Source organism: Mycteria americana, chromosome 2 (assembly GCF_035582795.1).
Source record: "Mycteria americana isolate JAX WOST 10 ecotype Jacksonville Zoo and Gardens chromosome 2, USCA_MyAme_1.0, whole genome shotgun sequence".
Taxonomy (NCBI): Eukaryota; Metazoa; Chordata; class Aves; order Ciconiiformes; family Ciconiidae; genus Mycteria; species Mycteria americana.
Window position 1 is genome coordinate 72,373,394 of NC_134366.1, and position 19,109 is coordinate 72,392,502.

A 19,109-nucleotide genomic window follows, 5' to 3' on the forward strand; every position below is an offset into this window, starting at 1 on the left:
GAGTCAACTTTGTCTTCCATTACTGTGTTAGCTGTACAGTGGTGACATCCTGTTTTCATTGGTTGAGTTAGCAAGTCTAGTTGAAAACTGTGTTATGAAGAATGCCCTGGTTTTACTCAACTGTTTTTTGAAGCATGATCAGATTTTTCAAGTTGCGTTTTGGATAGAGGAATTCTGAAGGGCAGTTATAACCAGGAAAAAAACACCTAGAAAAGAAGTTAAAAATTGACTGAGAGATACAGTATGTTGATTCATGCTTGATTTGAACACTTCACACTCAGTCTGTGATGTGCTATGAAAATAATTCTGATTTCATACTAAAAGATTACAACTTCACTGCAAAGGAAGGAAGGATGCTCCCTACTGGACCAAGCTCCTGGGATTCACCTGAACTAGTGGGTAAAGCAGCAAAAGTTTGAGAATTTGATCCAGCTTTTATATTAAGCCCAGCAATTATGTTGGTATGAGGGACTCGTCATGAAGTTCAAGTGAGATGGCAAATGTTTCTCCTATGTAGCTTTTTGCTGCCTTCTCCCTCAGATGAAACAATGACGTGTTAGAGCATCTTATTTGAGTTTTGTTTTAAAACATGTTTTGCTCACTGTGCTATGGGGCTAATGGACGTACCCCATGATTTTTTTTTTGTGTTCCCTGCTCTGTTCCTGTTTTTAAGTATTGGCAACTCACTTTCATCTCTGTGTATTTGTATTTGTAGCAAGGGTACTTCGCAAAACATATCAAGGTCCTACACTGAAAAATCCTCCAATGTACAAATACCACTGCAAGGGGACATACTGGAAAAAAAAGTAGTGGTGACATTAGTGAAAGGAAGTTAGCTTATTTAAGCAGGGTACCACCTGTCTTTATCTTGTCTCCTGTGATAAGCCATTTTTGGTCACAGTAAACTATATTATGGCTTGGTTGTAGTGTTGTGCCTTATGTTGGTGGTGTTGTTTCAGGTTCCAGTTGTGAGCAGTGCAGAGAAGGAGCCACATACTCGGGTGCGGTAATATCTCCCAACTTAAAAACGACTAAAATTATGCGAGTTCCTCATGCTATGTCAGTGTCCGACTGCATCGCAGCATGTTGTGACTTCTCTGGTTGTGACTTGTCCTGGATGTTTGAACGACGCTGTTACATCGTGAACTGCCAACACAAAGAGAATTGTGAACCTAAAAAAATTGAAACTGTAAAGTCCTATCTTACTTTTGTGCTGAGGCCTTCTCAGAGGCCAGCCTCGCTGCTAGGATTTGGGCAAGTGATCCCAAGCATGGTCCACTCTGTGGGACTCCAGAATGAACCATCTGAGGAAGTGAGTAGCCTGAAGGAGCTGTCTCTGCTTGGCAAAGATCCCAGCCTTGAGGAGATACCTGAATACACTGATGATTATAAAGAGTTGGAGCAGGACCCCTTTCAGGTGAGCATCAAACATGAGCAGAAGGAGAGCACGGATTATGCTGACTGGGGCCTGATGGTGGCAGGTGAAAACGGCTTCAACTCTTCTGTGGGTGATGATGGAGATAACCAGGAAGACTTTGCTGAAAAGAAAGGGGAGGCTGGGAAGGTGGAAAGACTTCTGAATAAAAACAGCTCTGAACTGAACTCTGTCACCGAACACTCGATACAGGGGTTGTCATCTCTCCCAGAGATCACACCATTCCCCAGGAAGACACTTGAAAGTGAAGCAGCTGTTCAACTTCTTGCACAACCTGATGATGCTTTGCAAAAAGAGGTATGTTTGTCCCTCAGGAAGCAGGCAGAGTATGGTGAGGCCACTTTGCAATTGTTTTGTTTTTCAAATCAAACTAGATTATTGCTTTGTAATGTAACCCTAACACTCAAATGACTTACAGTCCTGTTACAGTGTAGAAAAGGCTGAAGGGGAGAGGATTGTCTTAAGAGGCAGGTGAATCACCAAAGGACTCTTTTCTATCAGATGATAAGGAGCAGAGCTGCTTTTGGGACACTGAGGTTTCCTTGGAAGTGTACAGATGAGTGGGCTTGGAGCTGGTGTAATAGTGTTACAGTATTATTCTCTTCTGACCCTTGGTGACTCGGTAGAAGAAGTTAGCTGAGCAATACTAGTGGACCCTCTAGTATCCAAAGGCCAAGACTGGTAAGCATAAGTGCCTTCATCAATAAAATCAAGCTTGTTTTATGGGTTTCATGTTACTAATTCATAGTGGTGTTACAGATGTAATGGTGCTGAGTAAATACCTTTTATAATGCTTTTAAAACATGTAAGAGAGGCAAGGTACATAAGGAGGGACAGTGGTAGTTTTGGACCACAATATACAGCAGGATAAAGTGGATAAGGTGGTTTTGTTCTCAGAATCCTTTTCTTGAGTCTGGCAATAAGAAAAATAAGTTAAATGCTTAAAACCTAATTTAGATACTTAAGTAAGATGCACCTGTTCTCTATTTATGTCAACCAGTTTGATAAGTTGGGACTGAAGGGGCTCTGGTTCCTTAAGAACAGGGTGGGATCAGTTGGAAAGTTGGAACAGGCTGTAAAGGCAACATTTACTGGGTTTAACATGCACCCCTGCTAGAGGGAAGAGGAAATTAAGCAATATTAGCTGGATTGCTCTAAATTCCACCAGATTTTGTAACCAGCAACCACCTATCTCTTGCTGTAAAAATCATAATTTATTGCCTTTACTGTAGGGAAGAAAAATACTTGTAAATAAGAAAGTTGCATGAAATCTGTGACAACTGAAGTTCTTGGAGGGTATGGCTGAAATGGCAAAAGTATGTGTGGAGAACAGCAAGTCTTAAGATACAATCTGACTTGGATACCATTGCAGTCTAGAGGTGTGGCAGTTTCTGGGCTCTGCTTTGAGGTCTTCTAGATATTCTGAGAATTTCTGGGATTCTTGGGGGGCCTCTGAGGGTTCTGTGAGGAACAAGAGTGGTTGCTGCAGCTGGGAGAGGACAGCTAGCAGAGGCTGGGACCTCTAGCAGCTTCTCACAAGCTCTGTCAGCTGTTCTTGATCAAAGGGTGCTTTGGGCTTTTGCCTTAGCTGGCTCATGATCATGGAGGGTGATGCACCCTTTCAGCAGGTGCTAGGGGGAGGCCTAGGAGCTCTCCCTAGAGATGGCAGTGAGCTAGTAAAGAGTTTATGTGGGTCGGGGCTGGCAGGCCAGCTGTTGTGAGCAACATTAGGGTGCATGTCTGCCACAGACTGCCTGGTCAGGAAGAAGTAGATGAAGCCTTCAGGCAGCTAGGAGGAGCCTCATATTCACAGCCCCTCATCCTCATGGGGATTTAAGCCACCCCAATACCTACTGGGAGGGCAAGAGAGCTGGGCACAAGCAATGCAGGAGGTTTCTGGCATGCGTTGATGATAACTTCAAGAAGTTGTCAGAGGTGATTGTGGAGCTGACAAGGAGAGAGGCTCTGCCAGACCTCACCCCTGCAGGCAAGGAGGGATTGGTCAGGGATGTGGCCAGAGGTAGTGAAGTTCAGGCTCATGAGAGGGGCAGGAATATGTCAAAAATCAGGGTCACGGCCATGGGCTTCAGGGGAGGAGCCTTTGGCCTGTTGTGGGATCTGCTTGGAAGAATCCCAAGGGAGACTGTCCTGGAGATAAGCAGGGACCATAAGAGCAGGTTGCTTTTGAAGGATCACCTCCTCCAGGCTTAAGATAGCCTGTGACTTTTATGATTGACCAGGATTGTCTGGAGTTTGTTGGCGTGAGTGAGAAGAGATTAGAACTTGTCTCCATGTCTAGGGAAGAACATTTGTAACAGATAAAGTGCTGTTGCAAGTTGAAAAGTGGGTACTGCTTCTGCAAGCAGAGTTGACAACAGAAGACTTGTTTTAAAAAGTATCTCCCATGCAGACAGTGAAATGAGCGTAAATTAACATGGGAGTTTAGGTGAGAGGGGTAGATACTATTTGTTTTTTCTATTAGTATGCAAAAAGTACATATAAATGTACATATGAAAAGTATGATATCAAAGTATACTGTCCCTGCTGATAAAACTTAGTGATGTTCTGTCATGCACTAGAGTTGCAGTTAGTTCTAACAAAGGGCGATAGCTGAGCTGTTCTTACAAAGTTAAAATTAAGGAAACCCAGCCACTGCAGTACTAAGCTCATCTCCCATTTTTCCCTCCATCTACTAGGGGAAACTAACAAGCACCTTTTAGTTACTGCCTGTGCCGTGTGCTGGAAATTAAGCCATGGAAACAACCTGCAGTAGCTCTGTGCACCACCATGTTTGTGCACTTTGGGCGTGCAGTAAGACTTGAAGCTTGCCTCCATTGTATTTTCCTGGCAAATGGAAGGCACATTAGCACTGTGCTAAGCTTTAGCCAATTGTCAGGATCTCTGCTGACTGAACTGCTTATGACTTGTGCCTTAGAGAAGCTATACAACCTTGACTTTACCTGAAGTGTGTGGCAAACAGAGCTGAGCAAATCCGTTCCCCATCTCTAAGGGGTCATGTGAATATAGCTTTATGAATGTGAGGTTTCATGCCTTGCAGTGGTAATGATGTATATAGCCAAGCCTACTTTGTAAATCTCTACTTTGATTTTGCCACCCCAGCCAGAATAGAAAGATTTTGCTTTCTCTTTGTGCACTGCCTGCATAGATGGGAGTTTATTGTGAAGTGAAATGGAGAGAAGCCTCTTTCTCACTGGGACACGGAGGAGGCATTCCTCTGTGGTCTTTACATTATGCTAACATTATGCTAGCACAGCCATTGAAATTCCTGTGGAAATGCTGAGCTTGCTTCTTTCAGTGCAGAAGGGACAAAGCTCCAAAACTGGGTCAGTCTTTAGCCCCAGCTGGTAGTGAAGTTGAAGAAGTGATAAGACAACTGTAGGTAGAGGGTAATCTGGCAGCACTCTGTTAGCAGAGCTGTAGAGGGTTGATGGGATAGCATTGAAAGCCGTTCATGAAATGTATTGTGAAATGACTCTAAAAGCTCTCTATTAGTGTAGAGAAAGGTTAAGCATCTGGAGAAGCAGAAGGTTTTGAGAAACTGCCAAAGCCTGTGCAGCCTTAGTTTCCCAAGTGGGAATCCTTTGAATTTAGATGTTCATAGAAAAATGAAGATGAGTGGTTTTGGCAAACACCTTTCCCTGGCCTTCCCCAGGTTCAACTTCAGTGCAGACACATGTCCTCTCCACTTCCCTTCTTTTCACTGCGCATTATTCTCAGTCCCTTTGGTGAGGCGACAGGTGGCACAGGAGGTTGGGGTCAGTGCATGGCAGTTTCCTTTTTGCCACTTGTTGCTTCTTTCTCTTTTCTGCCACTGTTCCTTCCTTCTTCTTGTTTCTTCAACATCTACTTGTGGGCTTCTCTGTAGGCCTCAGTCCCCTGGGAGGTGGCATGAACTGCCACCTTCCAAGAGGGTGTCTCCAGCCCTGTGCCCAATAATGTCCCCTTCCACATGTTCCCTCTCATGTGTCCTGTTGTGCATCCCCCCTACCTCCTCCTGTGTCCCCTGCCCCCAGTGGCTGCCCTTTCTTAACTATGTCTGAGTGGTTGCAGTGTTGGCGCACGGTGGCTTGTTTCCATCCATTGTCAAACGGTCTGGGACCACAGGGGTGACCCCTGCAGCCAGTCCCCTGCCATCCAAACCCTGCTGGTTATGCCTAACACAAACTTCCGGCTTGGCTTCAAGTTTTTCTGGTTTGGGAACTGCACTCGTGACTCTAGTGAAGAAGATGCTGCCTATGATAAATTCTGGTGACAGGATTTCCTTCTTATGTGTCTCTTTCTCCAGCAATCAGACATTTTAATCAAATCTCATATGGATTGTTCAGGTACATATTTGTGTTTCATATTTGTGTAGAAATTTTGTTATTAAGGAAATCTTAAGTTTTTATACTGGATTAAAAATGCCAAGATGTCTCCAAATAGTTTTCTCACTGGTATATAATCCAAACTACCTCTCAAACTGCAATCTTTTTATATAGGTTATGAAAATGTGAAGGTCTTAAAACCATTTTTGCTAATAACTTTAATTAAATACTCTCTGTTTATTGTGTGTTATACAATATTTTCCTATCCTCCACTTAATTGTGCCACAGAAATTCTATAGCTCTGTTCCTAGGTCCATGCCGAGGTACTCCCTTCTACAGCTTCCAGACAAAGCTGTTTTGACAAGCAAGACAGAGCAGGGTGGCAAAAATGCGGTTCCCTCCCTTCACAGTAGTCAGCAGGATGCAGTGTACTCGGGTGATGTGTTCTTTGAGCAAGGACCTGGAGACAGATTTTAAACTGTGAGACCAACCAAACACAGGCCTCTCGAGTCTGTGCCCCAGGAGCATCCTTGTTATAAATGCAGTCAGGTGGAGGAGGTTTCTGTATGTGACTTGGGATGGAGCATATGGGGTTTGTCAGTTAACTGAGTAACCTGGCTTTTGGGTTTACATCAGAGTTCAGAATGATCTTATGGACTGTCACCCTCTAGCAGCTCAATGACATGAATACATTTAGAAATCTGTACCGAGTAAATGCTGTCAAGCTGCCCAAAACAGAAATCTGCAGTGCTGCCCATCCTTGAAGTGAGATACCTGTGAAGTATTAATTGTCTTTTTAAAAGTTCCAGTTAACTGCTGATCTGTTAAGCAAGATGAGGTTTTTCAGGTCTTAGTGAGATTCCAGCTACTGCTATGTTGATAATGCAATGTTTCAAACATTTATTCAATAGGTTACACCTGACTTGATTCTTGAGTTTATTGCATTTGCAGGAATAATGGTGCAGTCAAAATGCATAAAGCTCCACCTAAGAAAGCTTAAGATGGCTGACAAAATATATGTGATGAAGAGCCTTTTAATGTCTGATTGGTATGCCTTCAGAATTGATATTTAAGAGTTAGAATGAAGTGGAGTATCAGAGACGTTAATATCTTATTTTGGCTTTGTTTCAGTTTTGAGGCCCCTGAATGCTGAACAGTCCTGTTTGGTTAAAAATGCATTGACTTGATCCCTAGGGGATTTATAAGACCCCTGAGAGATGTTTTGATATGTAGTTTTACCTGTCAAAAATGTTTATTTCTTTCTTGAATTCTGCACGTCTTGTCATACAGTATGATGATTTGCTCTTTTGCAGCTTCCCAATGACACAATTAGTAGAGGTCATACTTGCTTGAAATCATTGGACAGATAACTGAATGCAGAGAAGGAGGCAGCAGCAGACCACTGAAAGAGCAGAGTTTCACTGCTGACAGAGCTGCCCTCCATAAGGTTTTCCAGATAAATGAGAAAGAACAAATGGTACTGCAGTTATGTAGTAGTCATATGTGCAGAGGGACATGGAGGAAACACTGCTGGGGAAGCAGTCATATAAAACACAACAGTAGCAGCCCTTGACTCACCAGAGTCCTGATCAGTTATCTTTAGGAGTACTTGAGGAAGATGCTTCCTCAAGGGGGAAAGGTGGGTTGCATAGAGGATCAGGATGGAGCAAGGCAACATGGTTGGGCTTGTCCTTCCCATCCATGGGGAGAAGAGAAAGCACCCAATCTGTGGGGTCAGCCAGCGACCAGAAGCAGGGAAGGATCCCCCTTGGCATGATGCTGTTGCCTGCACGGTAACTTTGAGGTTCCCCAGGGAACTGTATGACTATCTTTTTCCTTTTGGATTATGGGAGTGTTCTTGTTTTCTGTTGGATTTCTTGAGATTTGCACTCAAGTCAAACCCCGAGAACTGAAGGACATGGGCCCTCACAGTTGGTGTGTTTGTTTTGTAACAAGCAGTAGTGGCTGTACAGGTGGGTAAAAGCAAAGAAAAAAAACCCACAAAGCCCATACCAACAGAACTGCCTGCCCTACTCACTCCTGGAGTCCTTCTTTTCTTTCCTTTTCCTTTCAGTTCCTGGGCTGGAACTTAGGTTAATCTTGCCCTCCACATCTGCTTCAGCATATGTTCAGTAATAGTTTCTCCCTGAGAGCTCAAATTCTGATACTGCCCCTGCCCCAATTATCTGCTGCCTGCTGGCATTCTTAGTTTAAGCTGTCTTTTCAGCTGTGTCATCGCTTCAGACGTGACAGTGCCACAGGGCACCTTTTTCGACTGCAGAGTCTTGTGTAGGCTTGCTGACTGAAGAGAGGTTTGGTGCCGTTGCAGAAGAGAGTGTCCCAGGAAAGGTACATTTAATGTGACTTTGTCCCCATCTGTCCTGCAAAGCCAGGATGGCTGCTTCTCAGCTGATGGATTGACAAAGGGCTAGGAGAGGAGGAAAGCCAGAGAAAGCTCAGAAAAGTAGATTTCCCTCAAATTTGGAAGGCAAAGAAACACTTTGGTTTGCCAAAGTGTGGTAAAGAAGATCTTTTTGGAAGATGTGGGATGGAGTGAGTATGTAAAGGAGAGCTGTCTGGAGGAAAGACCTTTTGTCAAGGTATAAGGCAGGATGGGCTTGAGGCTCTCCCTGTGCGTGATAACGCTGTCCAGGGAGAGATTCCTGCTGAGGGTCTAGGGTTGACATGCTGAAGGCATTACCTTAAGGGGGCTGTAGTCCCTGATCCTGCTGTCAGTGTCCTAACAGCTCAGAGAGATCTTGTTACTCTCTGCACATTGAGCAGAGCTGGAGGTGTGGCCACAAAGGTGCTTGCATGTCTGTGTTATGGACCCATCTGGAGGTGCAGCTCTTGGTGTGGTCCTTGGCATCCTCACAGGGTAGGCAGCCGAAGCCCCTAACACTGCTGTCACTGTCCCAGCTGCACAAGCATCTTTTCTCTCTGTCCTTGTTGAAGGCAGAGGTGGAGTTGCAGATGACTTCCGTGCTCTCTGTTTCCTCGCAGGCTGGGAAGCAACAGTCCCTGGCATCGCTTTCACATTCCCAGCTGCACAGGGAGCTTTTTGTCCTGTTCACATCCAAGGCAGAGCTGCTGTGATTTCCTAGGGAGGCAACAGACTGCAGAGTGAAAGTGGAGCACCTGAAATACGAAGAGAAGCTGAGAGCTGGGACTGTTCAGCCTTGAGCAGAGAGGGTTCGGGGGATCTTACCAATGTGTATAAATAACTGTAACAGGAGTGAAGAAGATGGAGCCAGGCTCTTTTCAGTGCTGTCCAGTGACAGCACAAGAGGCAATGGATACAAATTGAAATACAAGGAGTTCTATTTAAACACTAAAAACATCTTTTTCTTTTTTCCTGTGAGGGTGGTCAAACACTGGAACAGGTTTTCCAGAGAGGTTGTGGATTCTCTGTCCTTGGAAGTATTCAAAGCCTGACTGGGCATGGTCCTGAGCAGCCTGCTGTAGCTGACCCTGCTCTGAGGAGTGGGGTTGGACTAGGCTATCTCCAGAGATCCCTTCCCACCTCAGCCGTTCTGTGATACGAGTATGCATTTTTCCAACCTTCATAATCCTATTCTTCGGTTAATAGATTATGTACAAATAATAGCAGCATGTTATGTCTTCATGTGCCACCCACAGTAGCCATAATTGGCAAAATGCTTTTCTCTAGATGTTAGGTCAGAAATAAGTCCTGAGGATGTAAGGAAAAACTGTTGGCCCATTGAGACCAATGTGTTGCAGAAAGGTGATGGGGCCTGAGAGAGAGGGGCAAGGTGATGGGCAAGGCTTACACAGTGCTGAGTTATTCCTGCAAAACTTGCCATGTCCTTTGCTGCAGTTCTGATTTACTAACAGGGTGGGGCAGTGAGAAGAACACTGCTGCTTGGTGACTGAAGTAGAGAGATTTAGGGCATTTTATTAGTGATGAGGACATAAGAAGGCATGAGCAAGTTCTGGTCTGAGCAGATGTAGTAAGAGGCAAGGATTCTGTTGTGTTAGTGTGTGTACAGTACGAAGACATTAATACCACACAGACTTTCTGTCATTGGCTTTTAAAGGTTTATGACTATATTTAGACCTGTCCTACTGTTCTTTATTATTTTGAGAACAGATAGCCTTAGTTGTGTTCCAGGTTACCTCATTTTGAAGACCATAGCCTACACTGTTCCACATCTGAAAACTGGAAAATGATTACATTTCTTACAAAGCCTGATGGAAAAAAAGCAGTCCTCCTTTGATAGATATTCTGTATATGAATAAAACCTCCTAGTAATGTAAATCAGTAGGCTTCACCCTCCATGCTATTTAAAAAACAGCATACCTCTAAATCTAGAGATGTGAAAAATGGCTCACTTCTGACAACTCTTTCCCTATAATTCATTTTTCAGGCTGCTACGCCTTCCCCTTCTTCAGACAAACTGGATTTCTCCCCAGGTGTGTCAGAGAAAACCCAGACTCCCACAGTGGCCCCAGAGAATGTCACTGAAGGTGGGATCATGCTACTTCCAACTAATACTGTACCATCTGAGTCCATGCAGCAATTCACACCACCTGCTACTGCTGCTAAAGCAGGTAATGTTTCAACATAGCCGGAGATCTGAGGGGTACCTGCAGGTTGGACAGTGGGCGGGGATGGCTTTACTACTGTCAGGCTTCCAACCTGTTGTTAGTTATGAGCTCGCTCTTTATCCAAATGTAACATCATCCCACTTTAAGCCTGTAGACCTACAGTAACACTGCAAACTCCAGACCCCTTAGCCAGTTACTTCTGAGGCAAAACTCTGGCCAAGTCCATCATTAATGGGAAATTATAACTCAAGAAAATATAGGAAAGTAAAAAGCAGAGATTAAGAGCCTTTTAAAAATGGGTTAATTTTTATACTTGGTAGAAATACCTGAGAGTTTTTGGAGTTTCAGAATAGTCTTTTCTAGCCATACTGTTATTTTTGTGTCACTCTTCAGAACATTGCTCCCTCTCAGAAACTTTTCAGTCAGGTTCCCACTATATATAGTTGTCAGATATCATGCAGCAACATGGGGGAGAAGCCTAGCCCTTAGTAGAGGAGAACATGGCCTCCCCATCCTGGAAAAAAAAAGTTTTGCCTTAATTTCAAAGCTGTAAAGAAGCTTATCAGAATTCCAGCTGCAGAACAGAAGTTTCTATTTTGAAAAGGACATGTTTCACCACTGTGTCCTCTGTAGTGGTGGTAAAAGCTGCGTGTATGTTAGAGTATCTCCTTTCTCCTGCGGGGTTTCCTGCTTCCCTGTGTACTCTGACAAAGGGTTAGAAGGGCCACAAGAAGCAGAGAAGCACAGATGTGTGCTTCATCAAGCCATTTTATTCTCATCTCATGTGGAGGTCAAAGTACAAAACTCCACTCCACTGGTGTCTAGGGCAACTCCCGTGAGCAATTACGGAGCCTTGAGTGCATTTAAGTAGCAGTGACAGAAAGTGTGCTGTCAACATGGCCTCTTCATCCGTTTTTAGACCTCTCAGCTGCCACTGCTGAATAGCCTCTTGCTCATCTATTCAGAGTTTGTAAGTTGAACGCTTAGCCTCTAGTGAATGTTGCCTTTGGAGCACCTTTGTTCTGTGGGTTCCCAGTATTAAAAGGAAGACATATAAACCTTTGAAATACAAGTCTATGGGAACCTTTCCGGAAGTTGTGCTTTGGTATGTTTCTGTTGGGGACTGGATTTGTGGACTTGGGCATTTTTGGAAGAGGACAGAGTTTTCACAGATGAGAACTGGGAGGGTGTTCCTGGATGGCAAATAGATTGAATGTGTGGTTCAGCTACGAAATAACACCTTTGCCCTGCTATACAAGTGGAATTTTTAAAAGGGACACTGAGCTGGACATTGAGGCGTGCCTCACAAGTGCCACACAAACGTAGAAGTAGTGCTTCTTGGTGAAAGAAGGCGTAATATTAGAGTTGTAGTATGGACTATGTTACTTTATTTAATGAGGTTTGTTCTGGTGCAGATGGCTTTTTTGTCTTCTGTAATTGCATATTTTTTAATTCCTGCACTTCTATACAATTACTAAGAAAAATGCATAATTCTTTTTGCAGAACAATGTTACCTGTGGTATACAGGAATAATCAGAATGCTTTTCTCTAAAACAAAAGTAGGGGAAATGACACTTCATATTTGGGAAGAAGAAAAATTTTGGTTTGGTAAAAGGTGAAGGAGCCATGGTCATGATTATAATAGATTATTGTTTGATTATATATTGAGGATTTTTTTACTTGCCTATTCACTGTAGAGTGTTTGTCAAATTTTACTTAATTCATTACAAATAATATTTGAAGATACTAAATTTATATCCATCCCATCTGTTAAAACATATGTACTCATTCTGTCTTAAATACAGTAAAAGAACTTATTGTGTCTGCTGGAGATAACATACAAGTGATGCTACCCAAAAATGAGGTTGAACTGAATGCCTTTGTTGTCCCACCACCGCCTACAGGTGAGTTGAATGGCCTTGGCATACAAGGAGATGCACACACTACCAGCCTGTAAATGCAGACAAGTCCTGAGTTATGTGAACATCCGCAGCTCAGGATAAAACCATCTTTCTCATCTCCTACTACTACCTTTTTTGTGGCTCCAACTGCAGAGAGGATTTCCTCCTTTGGATTTTAGAGATTTTTCTTTTTAAGTGGCTTTTATTTTCAGAACCTGAACTCACTAGCCAGATGGTTCAATAGCAAGCTTGTAATCTCTACCAAAAGAGGAGATGGCCCAGGTTATGGCATCTTGCTGTAAAGCAGAGCGGGGGGGAAAGTAGGTTCTGAATGCAACATTTACCCTAAAACTACCAGCTTCTGAACTGCATTAGCAAAGAATATATATTTCATAGGTAGATATGTAAAACGCATTCACTTCATGTGAAGCTGGTTTTCCTGAAGAAGTCAATTATTTGTGAAGTCCATTACATCCTTGCTGCTTTACCAAGTTACAACACAATGTGGAAGTTTAACATGTATTCGTACTGATTCATTTTGCAGGCTTAAACAGTAGCAGTCATCATTTCCTACTGTAGCGCTTTATCTGATGGGTCATGAACTTGATTTCTTTGTTTCCTGGGCTTATCTTGAAGGCAAAGCTGATTACTTTTATGCTGTGTTATTGCTCTTAGAAACAGCCTACACCTATAAGTGGAGCTTAATCAGTCACCCTCCTGACTATGGTGGTGAAATGGAGCGCAGGCACAGCCAGACCTTGAAGCTCTCTCATGTAAGTGAGCTGTAAGCTCAGGCTCATTGTATTTGTTCGGTCCTTTCACAGTAATCTAACCTGTGGGGAAGGGCACCTTGATTCAAGGAGTTTGAATGACTGCCAGAGTCTCTTCACTTGCATGTGTCACCAAATCTTTGCCAGATTAGAAGTGCCTTTTTTTAGAGTGCTCTAATAGTTTTCTAAGTAAAAATAAAATAATTTTTTTCTGGAAAAAAAAAGAAAAAAAGTTTTCTGAGTAAAAATTCCTAAGAGTTTGCTTTGTATTCCCCACTTCTGGGCAGTGACTAGTGTCATGTGTTTATAAAAGGAGCTCTAGGTTTCAGATATCCAGATTTTTCTCTGTTTACAATGTGATTGGCAGATTTATGCATACTGCTTTTGTATAATTTGACATGTAACCCAATTTATTCTGTGTTTGTCTCAGTTATCGGTGGGACTTTATGCCTTCAAAGTGACGGTTTCTGGTGAAAACGCCTTTGGTGAAGGTTTTGTAAATGTCACAGTCAAACCAGGTAAATCAGCTGGCTAAAATAATTAAATTAATTTCTTCAACACGAGTAGTTGTACAACATGCTTATCTAATAGTCTGTCAGTTACTGTATGTCAAGGACATCTGGTAGTCCAGTCACGCAGAGGTGTTTCATATCTTGGTGTTTATAAAGCATTCTAAGGAAGTAGAGTAAAGGATCTTGCTCACTGTGTTTAAGTGCTCTCTGGTCTTGTACCCTCTCAGGCAAGGCCTGAGATAGCATCATGCCACCTTTTATGGTCTCCTTCTCCAGTACAGCTAGGAACAGCAATTAGGTGCTGAACCGGCTCTAGCTGCAAGTTACAGTGCACAGGTCTGATCTAAATTATGCCAGTTAGAAGTGGCTGCAGCGGAAGACTGCTGCATCAGCGCACTGCTCTTCAGTAACCTTTTCTCTTCCTTGTCCAAAAAGGACAGCAGATGCTGCAAAGCTGTCAATCCTAGACTTAAATCACTGGGGACTATTGATCTGTAGAGTTAACAGATAAGTTTTGCCTAAGCTTTCACTATTTTTTTTTTCTCCCCTGTCTTTCTCACAGCAATCAGAATAAACCAGCTGCCTGTTGCTGTTGCTTCACCCAAAGTACAAGAAGTTTCTTTGCCTACAACTTCTACCTTCATTGATGGCAGTCGTATGTACTGGACCATCCTGTGCTTGTATCTGAATACACAGTTACAACTTCATTTTTTGTCAATTACAAGTGAAATTCCTTCTTCTCACTCTACTCAGAAGTTCCTTGACTCATGATTTATTCCGGGGATTTGAGTCCAGTTATAAATTACTTTAATAAATTTAAAGTGATAAAATGCAGCCTTCCACTTGGGGATTGGGATGCAGTGTGTTGGAGGCTGCTGCTTCCAAACAGCAGCTACTCTTACAGCTTCTTCCTGTCCTACCCAGAAGGCCTCTGTGCCAGTACACCTGGGGCTATGGTAGAGAGCTGCCATATAGGATATGATGAGATGTCATAATTACATTCATAATTACTGAGAGCAGACAAGTTGGAATGTGCAGAGTCTGAGACTGATTTTTATCTGTGTGCCCTGTACTTTTTACTTTGCCCTGTGCACTTTACAGTGCCTGGTACTGCATGCCCTGTACTTTTTATCGTGCCCCTATACTCGGCACTGGTGAGGCTGCACCTCGAATACTGTGTTCAGTTTTGGGCCCCCCACTACAAGAGAGACATTGAGGTGCTGGAGCGTGTCCAGAGAAGGGCAACGAAGCTGGTGAAGGGTCTGGAGCAGAAGTCTTATGAGGAGCGGCTGAGGGAGCTGGGGTTGTTTAGCCTGGAGAAAAGGAGGCTGAGGGGAGACCTTATTGCTCTCTACAACTACCTGCAAGGAGGTTGTAGCAAGGTGGGGGTCGGTCTCTTCTCCCGGGTAACAAGTGATAGGACAAGAGGAAATGGCCTCAAGTTGTGCCAGGGGAGGTTTAGACTGGATATTAGGAAATTTTTCTTCACTGAAAGGGTTGTCAAGCATTGGAACAGGCTGCCCAGGGAAGTGGTTGAGTCGCCATCCCTGGAGGTATTTAAAAGACGTGTAGATGTGGTGCTTAGGGACATGGTATAGTGGTGGTCTTGGTAGTGTTAGGTTTACGGTTTGACTCGATGATCTTAAAGGTCTTTTCCAACCTATACGATTCTGTGATTCTGTGTGTGAAGAATTGTTTGTTTGTTTGTTTGTTTAGATAAACCATACCAAATGTAACTTGGAATCTGTGGTTTAACAGCTCTGGTACATGAACCCTGTTCCAATATACTTGAAAAGATAATTGTAGAAAACCAGTTAGGGATCAGTGCATGACAGACCTTAGTATTCATTCCAGCAATTGCTACAAGAAACTGATATGTTTTTCTTTAATGAATGTAGAAAGTATAGATGATATGAAGATAGTGAGTTACCACTGGGAGGAAATTAAAGGTCCTTTGCGAGAGCAGAAGGCATCTGCTGACACACCTGTCTTGCACTTGTCTAACCTTGTTCCTGGAAACTACACTTTCAGGTACCTGCACAGATTCTTTCCTTTGGCGTTTTAACTATTCCTGTGATGTCAGCTAAATGTTTCTCTTTGTGCTCACGTGTACCTCCTCAAACAAAAAACTTCATTTTTCTTCTGCATGCTGTTACCCTTCATTTTGCACAGTGGAGAGACACAAGGAGCAGTTTTAATAAAAAGTGTTTACAGTGATTTTGTAATACTCGTGAGGTGATACTTTACAGCACAAAGTTATGCAAAACAAGGTATCAGAAATTAAACACCGCCCACTCCCAGTAATAATAACTGTGACAGAACTTTTTTTTCTTTTTTCCCTCAGTTTAGAAGTTGGCAAGTGTCCTGAGATTAAACTCTGCAGTCAGGTTGTGAAAGTCATCCCCTGAAGGGTGGTGGCAGACAGAACAATGTTGGGAGATCTTTGCAAGGCACTGTTGTGTGCTGATTTTAATAACAGTCATTCTGTTCTTCATAAAAGCCTTTGCCTTGCTACTGTTTTCCTCCGCTTATGCATTGCTGAAGTTGGATTTTGTCCAGACAATGGAAGCAATGTTTGTGGTTCTGGGTGCTTTAATTTATTTTCTGAAGTTTTTAACTTAAAAGCCTAGTCTGCACAGAGGCAGACTTCCCATTGACCCTGGGTTATTTGGTTGCCAGTGGGTAACAGCCTACCAGTCAATATATTATGTATCAGTGTAGCATCAGCAGAACGTTGAAGCCAGCATACATATACGTTAAACGTGGTGGTTTGCATAAGCTTCACCAAAAATTGCATAGCTTCAACTTTCATTCTGTGTTCTTTACTGAAATTGTTCCATATTGTACAGTGGCAGAAATGAGCGTAGTATATTTTTCTGTATTAAAAAGGGCAGAGCTTGCTTACAAGCAATGCTCTAAGCGTGTTCCAAAGCCTAGGGAATTAAGAAATCACTTGCTCTATCTGTGCACCTTTGGGGGTGCTGACGTACTTGAACAATAGAGCAGTGTGTTCAAGCTTACAGAAAATTAGCTGGTCAACAAAATCCAGTGCTCCTAATATGCATGGGTGTGTATCCACTTCAAAAGCATGTGTTCCCTAATGACAGAATTAATGAGCACTAGTTTTGTTCCCACTCGGGGAAGGCTTTGAGAGTGGTTCCCTTCCATGTGGTCAGCTGTATGCAGTTTTTACAACAGGTGAATTAGAGATGTAGTCAGTTACCACACTGGGGGGTAGTCTTTCATCGCTTTCAGGTGTCTGCAGCAGTCTCATTTTAAGATGATTTTTCATTGTGTTTCTGAGAGGCAGTAGTGGTTTTTTTAAACCCTGTACTTTTTTAGTTTTGTGACTTGACGTCTTCAAAAATCTGAGCTGATATTAAGCTCCATTAAAATTAGTAATAGTGTGACACAAAGAAATAAGTCAGGAACTGCTACTGTGCTATAAGCAGAGCTTCTGAACATCCAGAGTAGTTTTGGATGTAGGTGTTAACAGGGACTGTTCCACTATGGCTGATGAATGAAATCCCAGTTTTTTGCTGAGTAAATTTTTTAAAGAATTTGCAGTGAAATCTGTTTGAAATAGATGAAGTTGCCATGGACTGCAGGGAAAGGGTGTCATCTGGTATTCAGAATAGCTGGGCTCTTTTTTTGTTAAAGGTTGAAAGCTGTGTTTGAAAACAGTCTTCTGAATTTCTTATTTCTTTCCTACCTTAGTTGAGGGATATGTGTTTCTGAAGCAGACGTTCGTATAATCTAATCAGTGGCTCTGTTTTAGGTGGTGTTTGAAAAAGTGCCAGAAGAAGTTAACCTTTGAACTTAGGACTTGACAGGAGTCCATCTTAACAAATTTCCAATAACGTTTTTCCTGTTGTAGACTCACAGTGATTGATTCAGATGGAGCAGCCAACTCCACCATTGCATCTCTGACTGTCAACAAACCAGTGGATTACCCGCCTATTGCCAATGCAGGACCTAATCAGGCAGTCATCTTGCCCCAGAACTTCATCACGCTGAATGGAAACCAGAGCAGCGATGACCATGAAATTGTCAGCTATGAGTGGTCACTCAGTCCCAAAAGCAAAGGCAAGGTTGTAGCAATGCAGGTATGTGTATTTCTCCTTGCATAGGATTGGAAAGTTCTTTTATCTTTGCCTCTAACACGAGCAAACACTTATCTAGGTAACTACTCGGAAGCACTGAAATATCTAGAGTGCTGTTACTCCTTTTTTTTTTGTTCCTCTCTGATGTATTCCGCTCTTATTTTAGATACTACTTTTTATTCCTTCTCATCATTTTTTTCATTCCTTGTGGCCATTTCTGATTCCTGCTGTTGTTTGTTCCCTGGTGCTTTGGAAGGACTTTTGAGTTCACAATGTCTGTCCTTGGACCCTAGAGCCTGCTCCACAGGTTTCCATCTTCTGAGGTGCTGGACTGAGGCGCTGAAAACTTTTTTTGGAAGAATATGGGGGTAGTCAGGGTTTTCTTGTAACCCTTTCTCTGGAGAAAGTAGGACTCAAACAGAAACTCAGTTTTTGGAGTGAAAAATGACAAGACTTTTGGCAGTGTTATGCAGCCATGCTCTGTGGTGGGTTTTTTTTTATGCTCACTTAACAATTTTTATAAATATTAAAGAATGTCATGTTTGTTTTTAAAATATCTCGAAGGAAATGGAATAAGCTGTAGTAATTTCAATCAGTGTTTGATTTCCTAGTTGAGAAGGTTAATGTCTCATGTGTTTCACAACTATTGTTGTTCAGAACTAATGCAGCAATTATAGCAACATAAGAAATTAAGGTTTATTGTCTATAGATATTTCTCTGGGTTGGTAGGGACAGTTGCAATAGTGAATACATCACATCTGTCTGTGCATCAAGTTTTAAGCCTCCTATTTGTCTACAAGGTGCTTAAACTGCTTGCTCAAACACTGAGCATGAATGAAAAGAAATTTTATTTTTTCTTCACATTTGCTCTGTAAGACCTTTCTTAATCCATGAGCATTTCTGTTTTATCTTGCTCTCTCTGTCTTTATAAATGCCATGTAGGGAGTGCGGACACCGTACCTCCAGTTATCTGCAATGCAGGAAGGAGATTATACGTTTCAGCTGACTGTCATAGACTCTGCGAGGCAGCGGTCCACAGCTGAGGTCACACTGATCGTACAGCCTGGTAAGTCAGCTGCAGGCACGTCTGGGTCCCTCAGGGGTGGGCCAGCCTGATGCCTTAGCACTGTCCTCGAATGCCTCATCTCCCTGCATTGCACCACTGCGATGGCAGTCTGAATGTCTGGTATCCCTCCATCAAGGACTCTTCCACCTCCATTTTCTGTCAAAGCAAACAGTTAAGTGTAGAATCGTAGAAAGTCCAGGTGGTGATCCTGAGGGCTCACACCGGCCTGATTATGTAAGGCAACCTGCACAGAGATGTGTTTGAGTGTACATCTAAAAGCTAAAATGTAGCTCTTGAGTTTAATATCCTACAAAGTCTGTTTTGCGAAGCTGTTCAGAGTATCAAGCAGTGCTTTGCTCTGTTTTCTTACTGTTTTGCAGTTCTCCTTCAAGAATCCTTGTGTGATTTGAATTCTCACTAGAATTGCA

General features: G+C 42.8%; 1 protein-coding gene across 7 annotated transcripts in view; it reads left to right on the forward strand.

Moving 5' to 3' along the window:
- The window catches only part of KIAA0319 (KIAA0319 ortholog), a 61,718-nt gene that overhangs the window by 24,834 nt on the left and 17,775 nt on the right, over positions 1–19,109 (forward strand). For all 7 annotated transcript variants that reach the window (XR_012774319.1, XM_075493728.1, XM_075493729.1 and 4 more), the window contains 9 exons: positions 960–1,732; positions 10,149–10,332; positions 12,129–12,233; positions 12,906–13,003; positions 13,431–13,518; positions 14,075–14,167; positions 15,411–15,543; positions 17,390–17,618; positions 18,558–18,681. Coding sequence is in view for 6 of the 7 variants with exons in the window: in XM_075493728.1 (XP_075349843.1) it covers positions 960–1,732; positions 10,149–10,332; positions 12,129–12,233; positions 12,906–13,003; positions 13,431–13,518; positions 14,075–14,167; positions 15,411–15,543; positions 17,390–17,618; positions 18,558–18,681 (1,827 nt within the window). In the remaining variant the exon portion in view is untranslated. The remainder of the gene's footprint in view (positions 1–959; positions 1,733–10,148; positions 10,333–12,128; positions 12,234–12,905; positions 13,004–13,430; positions 13,519–14,074; positions 14,168–15,410; positions 15,544–17,389; positions 17,619–18,557; positions 18,682–19,109) is intronic.